At 36.7% G+C, this 10725-nt stretch overlaps 1 protein-coding gene across 1 annotated transcript in view; it reads left to right on the top strand.

Moving 5' to 3' along the window:
* Positions 1 to 10725, top strand: part of GPHN (gephyrin) — a gene marked incomplete at its 5' end in the record, with an annotated part of 198412 nt that overhangs the window by 62536 nt on the left and 125151 nt on the right. Inside the window, one exon of the mRNA XM_008936124.1 lies at positions 558 to 650. Coding sequence (XP_008934372.1) covers positions 558 to 650 — 93 coding nt within the window. The remainder of the gene's footprint in view (positions 1 to 557; positions 651 to 10725) is intronic.

Raw genomic sequence — 10725 nt, 5'->3', positions numbered from 1 at the left:
TCCTACTGAAATGTAGTAGGAAATGTAGAAAAGATGTTTATAGGTAATCTTTTGTGTTGCTGCATCTGGTATTTTACTGCATCTTTTAGTAGATAAGATTACAAATATGAGGTTCTTGCCTTTTTTCAGGCTATTAAAAAGTGGAGCACAAAAGCCAAAGTTATTGTAATAAGAATCAACCATGTAATATGAATTAAATCCACATACTCTTTAATGTGTTTCAAAGCATTGTATTGATTTCTCAAAACCAAAATAAACAGTGATATAAATGAATAGCTGTGAATTCTTGTTTTCCACTTCAGGTCAAAAGATGGGGAACAAAATTTCAGTTTCCATTTCCAAAAATATTATGATGGATATTTGAATTATTCTATCATATGTTGGTTATAAGGAGTGGTTTAAAATCTTGGTATAAAAGCCATGAGTGATTTTGCAATTCCTTGTATTTCTTGTGCCTGTCTCTGTTTTTAAGACATTTCAAGTCTTCGGTGGTTATTCTGAGATAACTATCCCACGGATTACTTCCTAGATCTGACAGGATTCATGTTCTCTTTCAGGAGACGCTGATAGATTGGTGTGACGAAAAGGAACTTAATTTGATATTAACAACTGGAGGAACAGGGTTTGCACCACGAGATGTCACTCCAGAGGTGAGAGAGTCCTGGAATAAGAAACCTCTGTCCTTTGGTGTAGAAATTAATCTGCCTGGGGGAGGGAGGTGATATTTTTTTTTACATTTCCTCTGTAACTTTACTTTGCAGTATCTCTGGACGGGTCAAGTGATACGCAACTTGGAAGGAGAAAAAAAACAATAAGGAATATAGCAAAAGAGAATTACTCTGACCTTGGGTTCTGACCCAAAACAGTTTTTGAACTGATACGTGGGATAGAATAATGGATTTGCAGTCCCCTTACAAAACAAGACTATAAGAACTTTTTGGTGTAATTTTCCTTAGCACTGCTGTACAACACCACTAAGCAAAAACTTCTGTGGCTTGTGTTGTGTCCTGCACAAGGAAAACTGGGATAAGAAAGGTCCTTTAATTCTCCCTTGAAGGCTACTGCATTTACAACTACTGTGTTATAGGTTAGGGTGTGAGAGGAAGATAGTAGGGGGGTAAAATTCTGCTATTGGTTCGCTTGGCACTGCATTGTCAAATAAAGCAAAACAGGCACAGAGTTGGAGGTAACCTGCACTCGTAAAGGTTGCACATGAAATCGGGTTACATCCACTTATATGGTGCTAAGGTAAGGAGGAAAAAAAAAAGCAAAGGAGGAATCTTAACCTCATAACCTCATAGCCATGAGCTGCAATATGAAATGACTGTGTGATTGCTTAAGTATTTTGGTATTTATGGTTCCAAATTAGAGTAATGTGAACTTTTAAAATCACACACTTTTAAAAATTTGCTTATGTTCACTAAAGGGCAGAATTAAGATTGATTGCCTGAAGTGTTTATTTCCATAATTTGACATATTTAGGTTTCTCTCAAGTACTCATGTAAGTTTTCAATTGCTTTGACTCTCAACTCAGAGTTGATTTGAGCTCATTATAACATGTCTGCAATGCTTTTTACTTACAAATGTCTTTTGTCAACCATGGCTGCAGTTTAACATCTTTCTGTTAGGAATCTAAAAGTATTTTTAGTTTATTGTATTACATTTGTGTAACTAAACAAACATAAAGAAAATGCTCCTGTATGTTACTTCTGATGTTTTTTATGTTATATAGTAGAAACCTTGAGTAACTAAAACCTAAGGATCTATGTGTCAGAAAATGGGAGCAGTGTAAGATGACCACAGTGTGCTAGTTAAAGAAGCTGAATTTGCAGGTGATTCGCTGTGCTGAAGCAAAACAAAAGTGGGAAGTGTGTTGGTTAAATTGATCTCTTACTTGCAAACTAACTTAATGGTTTTGAGGGTTGTATTCTCAGCACTGTGTAAAAGGAGGGCAGAATTTCTGCTTCAGTTCTCCTAGTTTATCACCTTTATGCAGGGTTGAGCCTAGGCAGTAGCACAGAAGGAAGCATTGCAGGCAGTGCCGAAAGCTATCCACAGATTCTCAAGCAGTCTTTGGGACAAGAAATAAATGAGAACTCCACACATAAATGTCTAGTATTTTCCTTCCATTCCTGCACTGCAGTTACTTAAACTAATTAAGACAGGTGGTGATGATTTTTTTTGATCAGTTTTGATGTTACAGTGAGCCAGTTTAAAAATTATCTGAGTTGTTGAAGTGTCTTTAGACTATGTGATAAAAAGGTGTGGATACAAAAATCATTAATAACTTGTACTGAAGAAAAAAATGCATTGCTTTAAAATGTGATAGGACTTTGGTTGCTTGTAATAGACTTCAATGTTCTGACTGTGGAATTATTCCCATACTTAAGATGAACCTATGTAGGACAGTATTTTCTCATTTTTCACTCATTTAAGTTGCATCAACTTACAGGACTAAACTTAAATTGTGGTGGAGAGATTGAATCCTAGTTTTTATTACCAAATGACAATGGTAAGATTTGTTCTTATGGTAGGGTTGGATGGCTGAATTTGAAGGAAACTATGTTGTAGATGTTATTAGTGAATGCTGTAATTCTTAATCTGTTATGGTAATTTGCATTTGGACTAAAGCCAAAGTATAGACTTAATTTTTTAGACACTACCACATGCCTGTACTTTATGGGGGTAGTCTTTAAATCCATTCTGGAAATGCTTGTACAGTCTGCTTATTGATTTTAGAAGTGTCTGTTGCTGAACCAAGATCAGGGATTTATATATGGCCCAAATTGAGTTATTTAGGGAGCTTCTGTTTTCTATTTCCAGATGCAAATATTTTTCCTTGGAACTACAGTACTTGAGTGGTAGACAGTTACAGTTCTTACAGAATGTTCATGATAATATACATTGACTTTCATGGAAAAAAAGTTAAATAATGTGGCAGCATTTTGCTGATCATTAGGTATCCTTCTGTGATAGAAGTACATTTTCTTTATTGCTGTTAGTTAATACAAAAGAGAAAGGAAGAATATCATGTATACAGGTGCTCTGCACAGTTTTCTCTCTTCTCTGTGCTTACAGTTACTCTTTTGCATAACTACATCCGAAAGATTCCCTTGTCTGCTCCTGACCAGAGCCTTTTAACTCTTTTCTTATCCTTCATCCCTAAAGTGGCTTACAAGTCTTATTTGTCCCACTATAAAACTAACTTGATGTACTTAGATAGCAGCAACAGAAGTCAACTTATTGTGCTGGACAACCTCGAGCTGAGTCACTATGTGCATTCACAAGTAATTCAGCCACACTGCAGATAGCTGTCAGCCTTGACATTTTAAGATGAGACTTTAAAAGAAGCATAGAAGAGCTCTTTTCCATAATGTAAAACCAGACAGATGTTTCCATCCAGTCTTCCTTAATTTCCAGTGCTCTGCAAAATTATGGATGCTCCTTTTGGTTCTTGCTGATTATACTCTTCAGTATTTATATATTGTTTTTAAAAATATTGAGGCAGATACTCGTTTTGACTTAATCTGACAATATATACATATTTGTTTATTCCTTCATCAAAGTTCTCTAGTCCATGAAAAAAAAAAATCATTGTTCTCTGGAACATCTTATTTGTCAGCATTTTTCTGAAAAAAGCATGCTCAGAATGAATAAAATACTCCAAGCCACACAAAAGCCACGTCTGGAGAGAAGAAATTCTGGGTTCTGCTGTGATATAAAGTCTTTGTATATCCAGTTCAAAATTACACCAGTGTTTTTATAATCATGACCACTTGCAAATTTTCTATCACCTGGCTTTTCCCAGTTTCCTAAGGTATCTTTCACTATTGCTATTTCCCAAGTTTCTCGTTAGAATTTAGTGTGAATTTTTTCTTTAAATTCCATTTTATTTCCATAGACTATTTTAATGTCTGTATCATTCCGTTTCTCTGTCCCAAATAATGTTAGCAACCCTCCTAATCGCTATTTGTAATTTTCATGTGTTCTGTCTGCCTGTTTGCTTCCCCTTCAGCTTTGTTAATGAAATAAGCTGCTTGTGACACGACAGGGTAGGTCATGTTATAGCCATACTCTCACAGCATCACATGTTCCCACTAGATTAACTCAAATCCACGGAGATATTTCAAACAGCAACCTCCATTGAATAGGCAATAATTTAAACTAGAAATAATGTCAGGGTTTTTATCCTCCATGGTTCGCATAGTGGCTTTGCAGAGCAGCAGGATTTCTAGTATTGTTCATTGTGGATATGGGAATACTTCTGTTCTTCAGCTGTGTCCACCTCTTCTTCATGCCAAACCAGAACCATCTTAGTGTTGTCATTGGGACAAAAGAAACTCATTTGCTTTTTACAAACTCTCACTTCAGGATGGCTTGATAGTGAGGAAGAGTGAAGTCTTCATCTCACATGGGACACTATTCATTTTGTGGTAGGAATACTATGAAATAGTACAATGTCTAATTACTCAGGCTGTTGTTTCAGTTTTTCACCCTTCAATGTTGAAGATGCCCTCCAATTTAATAACCTTTTTCAGCACTTATTTTTGTGGTCTATTCTAGGACTGTAGTTTTCTGTATCTCTTAATGGAGCTTTCGCTCCTCATTAAGTTTGATTTCTGTGTAGAGCTATTGTGTCATGAAGTGTGCTGTGTATGTATGGTGTCTGATTCTGGAACTTGCTGTTAGACCTTTTGAGAACTGTGGTTCTGCATAGTTGTTAGAAAATTACATTTCCAACCCAACTTGCTTCTTAAAGGTCTGAATTATGAAACCTTGCCAGGTGCATCTAGGTAACAAATAAGCTCAATAGACAACGTAAACGGAATAGAGTGCTCTGTGACAGACTCCTTCCAAATTCTGATACCCTGTTAGAATTTTATCAGCAGCTCTGTAAGGTACCACTCCCTTTTTCTTAGTCCTCCAGACACTTCCTAGCTTATATCATTAGATTTTTATCCAGTCTGCTTTAATTTTTCAATAAAATTTATTATTTGAAATGCTATATTGGATATTATGAAAAAATTCAAATACATTTAAATACCTTGTTCTTTTAATTAAAAATTCTATAATTAGCTTTTACATCTCATATTTGGAAGGCATGTCATAGCAGAATTGATACACTTAGTTGCAGAACACTTTTCACTGAACAATTATTACTAGTTTCTATGAGAAGCACCAGAATACAGATTACTTGCAGTACATAGTATTTACACAGAAGGACCCGTGTCTTGGCAAGTACCAAATTGATTTAGCTGATTTATGAAGTGCTAAAAAGTGCACTTTCTTTTCTCTTGTCTGAGTTCCTCAGGAAACTTGGTAACACACCAGCATCACTGCAGCGCTTGGTTGTGCTGTCATCACCTGCAGTCACTGCGTGGGCACACTTGGGATCCACCAGGACAGAGTGAGTGAGAAGCGGGAGAGGGAAGGAAGCCAGATCCCATGTCGGGTCCATCTACTCAAATATCAGAGGTTACACACAAAGAAAAGAAGCTCCTTAAGCCACAGCAAGCCTCAACCCCCCCGACCCCACCTGAAAAAAAAAAGAAGGGGCCTGGAGAGAAGGAGGCTTAGTGGAGACCTTCTCACTCTATACAACTACCTGAAGGGAGGTTGTGGAGTGTTGTATGCTGGTCTCTTCTCACAAGTAACAAGTGATAGAACAAGAGGAAATGGCCTCAAGTTGCACCAGGAAAGGTTTAAGTTGGATATTAGGAAAAATTTCTTCACTTGAAAGGGTTGTAAAGCTCTGGAACAGGCTGCCCAGGGAGATGGTTGAATCACCATCCCTGGAGGTGTTTAAAAGTTATGTAGATGTGGTGCTTAGGGACATGGATTAGCAGTGGACTTGTCAGGGTTAGGTTAATGGTTGGACTTGATGACCTTAAAAGTCTTTTCCAACCTAAAAATTTCTGTGATTCTATAAACAGCAATTTTGAATGTTTTCTTGTGTGTGTATCCAGCTGAGATACTGGATTGAAAGAACATATGTCTCTCAACTTGTTTCTCTCCAGATATTGCAACAGAAGTAGAGAAGAGGAGGGAAAGAAATAGGAATGCAGAGGATACTTTTGTCTCTGTATATGGGATTGATGTGTCTAAAATGGAAAGCTGCATCTTTTTCTGAGCTGCTCTTTATAAAAAGTTTCAAGTGTCATAGTGGGTATGGAAAAAGGTCGAAAAAATATGGTGTTTAGGAGAGATGCTTTCTGTGAGAGTTACACAACTCAGTCTGTTTAGTTTATCATATAGGGCATGGGGAAATAACTTGGTTTTTACCTGTACTTTCTTTGGGAAACAATAATGTAAGGTATATATGGCATTACTATTGTTAACATACTGTATTTTCTTTGGAAAATAATAATGTAAGGTACTGAGAGCTTTCTTAGTCTACTAAAGAGGATATTAACAATAACTAGTGATAGGAAGCTCAAGCCAGAAAAGTCTAATAAGAAAATCATCCTAATGGAAGGGGTTTATGTGTTTGTGTTCGGTGCTTAACAATGAGAGAGTAATTACACAAAATCCATAAAGAAGAGCTGTTTTCTCTGATTTAATCCTGTCAAATCAAAAGTGATTGATAGTGGAAGAGAAGCCTTACAAAACTCAAGTTATCTTGTACTCCTTACAAAAATCATAGCTAGTGTTTAATGAGTTATCCTGTATGGAAGGCCAAACTAAATTCTAGCCTTATGCTCTGCATATGTTAAACGAGAAGTTAGTTTGAATCTGAATAGATTCTGAAATTAATAAATAAGCAGTTTTCTGTCTTGTATCCAAAGGGATTACATGAATTGCTTCTCAGCCTCTTTTTTTAAAATGAAAACAGATATTATTTGCGGAAGATACTGTGGCAAATATCCTTTGAACTATTTAACTAACATATTAACCTTTTGTGTAAGGTCATCTGACCATCATAACCTAAAGAGAATACTAATAGAATTCCTGTTAAGCAGTTGAGTATTTTGGCCCATTTGAGGATCAACTTTTATTTGCTTTGTTTCAGCTTGCTTTAGTACTCTCAAATAGCAAATAGAAGTTCTGTTTTCTCTCTTTCAAACATGTATGAAACATTTGTAAGCTCTCTTGAAAAGAAGCAGCCAGTAGTAAAATAGTAGTAAGAGATTTTAACGTTTCATGGAATGAGAACTAAACCCAAAGTAATAAGACAGGGAATCTCACTTTTTTAACTTAAATTTTGCAGTTAAGTTTTTTTTTATTCCAAGGTAATTTCGGACTGATGATATCCTGTTGGTGGACAAATGGTTCATAACCAAGTGATCCCTATTCTTTCAAAAATGCACCCACAATATGATTATAATTTAGTTTTTTTATCAGGGTAAAGAGAAGGATTCTCCTCCTCTTGGCATTACTGATACCTTTTAGTTTTCACTGTAGGGACAACAGTTCCTATGGGCATCTCTCTGTTAATTTAAATCAACTGGTTTGGCCTCTATTAGCAGTGCAGCTGCAACAGTGATAGATCTTGCAGTGCTTGCTGTAACTGAGGGAGAAAAACAGGCCTGCCATAGGACTTCTGCATAACAAAATATTCAGTTTGGAACTTCTGGGTTTTTTTTTTTTTCTTTTCAGCATTTCTAAAAATTGTTTCCATTAAAACATCTCTTTTCAGCAGATAATAGGGAACTGAACAAATTTAAACATAAAGTTAAGGCAAAATAATCTTGAAAATATTGTCAGGCCTGTCATTATCAAATTTGCCCTTAATGTGTCATTTTATTTCTGTTCATACTGAAAATTGGTCATAATACAAAGTGTTTAATAAAAGCTTAATAAGAAGAAAATTAACAGAAATATGTATAGACATGTTAGGAAGACTTCTTTGTGAAGGCAGCTTAAAGAAATGATAACTAGAGGGCAAAAACTAGTTGGGATTTAAGGTATATAAAAAATTGACTGAGTTAGTCCTTGTGATAGAAGCACACCAGAATAGCAAAATGACTCATTGCTAAAAATAGTTGATCATTAAAACTAATACTTATTAAAAAGCAAAGAATTTCTCATTTTCTCCTTGCCTGCTGTGTAGGAGTTTTTCCAGCCACTGGGTGGAGAGAAACTAGAAGAATCTTGGAAAACAGCTGACTTCAGCAATTATTCTTAGGATTATGACTAGTCCTTTGGCTGCTTTTGTGAATTACTACCATGTGGAGCAGCAAAGCTTTGGCAAAATGTTGACTTAGTATGAATAGAAAATCGAAATTACTATTATGTAAAAGAAAATAATTATTTTGTCACCTCAATTCAGGCTATATTTTATGTTCATGTGACTTTGTGCATATATTCTTTTTCCCAATTATTTTGTAATGAGACTGCTCAGTGAGGTGCATAATCTGTTGGTGTTTATTATTGACATCTAAACTTTCACTAGATTTCAAAAGTCCATCTCTTCCTCCACAAATAAACATTTTCTTATGGTTCACTGAGATCAGTTTGACATAGTTCATTTTCATTGAGCCTTGAAAGATCTCTTCTTTGAAGAGAAGGTGCTAAAAATTCCAGCAGCTAACGGTAGCTGATGTTGGCCACAGAATCACAGGATTTTATAAAACTACCAATGCATGCTCTGAGTACCTTGTACTATATAGTATTAATACCTACTCTGGTTCAGGCAGTGTATGTAGTTCCTGGCTGGTTTATGCCGTTACTGATCAGGTGACAGAAATCCCTTGGTCTCCTTTGCCTAAATTTCCCATTATTTTGTCCTAAGCTAAAGCTTTCTTTTTAACACAAATAGTAATGTTTGATACAGGAAAGTTTCAATATGGGAGAAATTCCTGTTCTGTGACCCAAGTTTCTAAACTTGAAGTTATATTAACCTCCAATATTCCTGTACCTTGCTCAGTCAGGAGAATGAGTGGCTGATACCCAGAGAATCACTATAAATAAAGCTCTGACAGTTTAGCCTGCTACTACTACTTTCTTTAAAAGCTTTGTTGCATATGAGTACATGGCAAGTTCACATGGATTCTGTCTTTCTGAGCTTTCCAAATCCTAATTCAGCACTGCACAGCAGAAACAATGATTCCTTTATTGTGTCTAAGGTTCTCTACAGTTTGCAGGAGAGGGAAGAGTTGGCTTCTTGTTGACTGATTAGGGAGATGTAGGTTTTCAGTGTTACCAATAAGAAGTTAATATTCAGGCAGATAAGTGCACACACAACGTGGACTTCTACGCGGACAAATAGTGAAGTTTGATTCTTGTTTGGTTGATTCTTAGTTACTAGGAAGATACTGAATAGAAATACTCATGACTGGAATGACATGAGTTAAATTAATGAATTTTATTACTGCTGGGATTTTCTCAGTTCTTACATTCCAGAGTTCATTACATGTTTCTGAAACAGAGGAAAACAAACAAACAAACAAACAAACAAAAAAAAAAAAAAAAAACACACACACACAAAAACAAACAAAAAAAACAAACAAACAAACAAAAAAACACCGACACGTTGAATGAGAGTCCTTAAGTTGAAGAGGTTTGATGCAAAAAAGGTGTTGGTAAGTTTTGCTTTTTTGCAACTCTTGCCATATAAGAGGGTCACCCCACAAGACTCGTGAGACTAATTCTTTTCATTAGAATGTGGGTGTATCTAAGCCAAATTCAAACACCAGCCTGCAGTAGTGATGAGTAACAGTTAATGACTTCTTCAGTTTATCTCACAAATGGCCAGCAGTGGCTAAGGGGTACTCCTGTTCATCTTCACAAGCTATTTTGCACTGGATATGGGAATGAGCTCACAAGACCATCCCCTTTCCCCTCTTAAACACCTTGTGCTAGAGGTAAGTGTGGTTTTGGGGAGTAAGGGTGGGATGTCATGAGATGAAAGTGATATGGGCTTCTTAAATTTTTTGCAAAACCAATAAAGGCATGTATCTGGGGTTGGGCAAAGATTCAATTGAATTCTTATTTTTTGCCCAAAGAGATTACCCAGTCCTAAACTGACATGCTTTCCTTGAACTGGGAGTCAGAAATCCCTTTTCTCTTCTGTTTTTCTGCTGCAGAAATTCCCAACATTCCCATTATGTGGGCTCCAGAGAGGGGTAAGCAACATCTTCAATCCCACCCAATCATTTCCAAACTAATTCTTTGCTAGTATTTTTTTGCTTTTTTAATCATCATCAGAAACAGTTTTTAGACACATTTTTCCCATTTGTTTGATTTTCTTGTGGATTCTCATATTTTTGTTTTATAGGAAGGTCCCATGGCCTCCCCAGGTGTTAGGGTCAGACTCATCTGCTATTTCCATTTGTGTGCTATTCTCCTGTGGATTTTCATGGTTCACTCTTATCTATTAATACCAGAGGGTGAGCATCTAGATTCTTGGGAGTTTGGCACTCATGGTATCCTTAGTTACTGAAAAAGCACTGCCACTCTGCTGCCCTGTCAATCAGTTGGCAGGCTGAAGTTTTGTCATTGCTGATAGTTGCATCTGATTATTTTTGGGCTTTGGTCTTTGCTGCCTTGCCTGTCTGGGGACCACCTGGCATTCACCACTCTTTCACTCTCTCTACCTGCTGGCTGCGTGGCGTTGTCCGCGTGAAATCTTGGCCCTTTGCCTGGCTGTCTGGCATTACCTCTCGACCAGCTAATTGCTTGGCACTGACTACCTCCTGCCCTGTCCATCTGTTGAGCGGCTTGTATTGCCTCCTTGTTGTCCTTTGCGATGGGCATTGGCCTTCTGCTGCCCTGTCTCTTGCTCCG

This window comes from Merops nubicus, unplaced genomic scaffold (genome assembly GCF_000691845.1).
Source record: "Merops nubicus isolate BGI_N331 unplaced genomic scaffold, ASM69184v1 scaffold7042, whole genome shotgun sequence".
NCBI lineage: Eukaryota > Metazoa > Chordata > Aves > Coraciiformes > Meropidae > Merops > Merops nubicus.
Note: the sequence above shows the minus strand (reverse complement) of the source record. Positions and strands in the feature narration are given on the sequence as shown.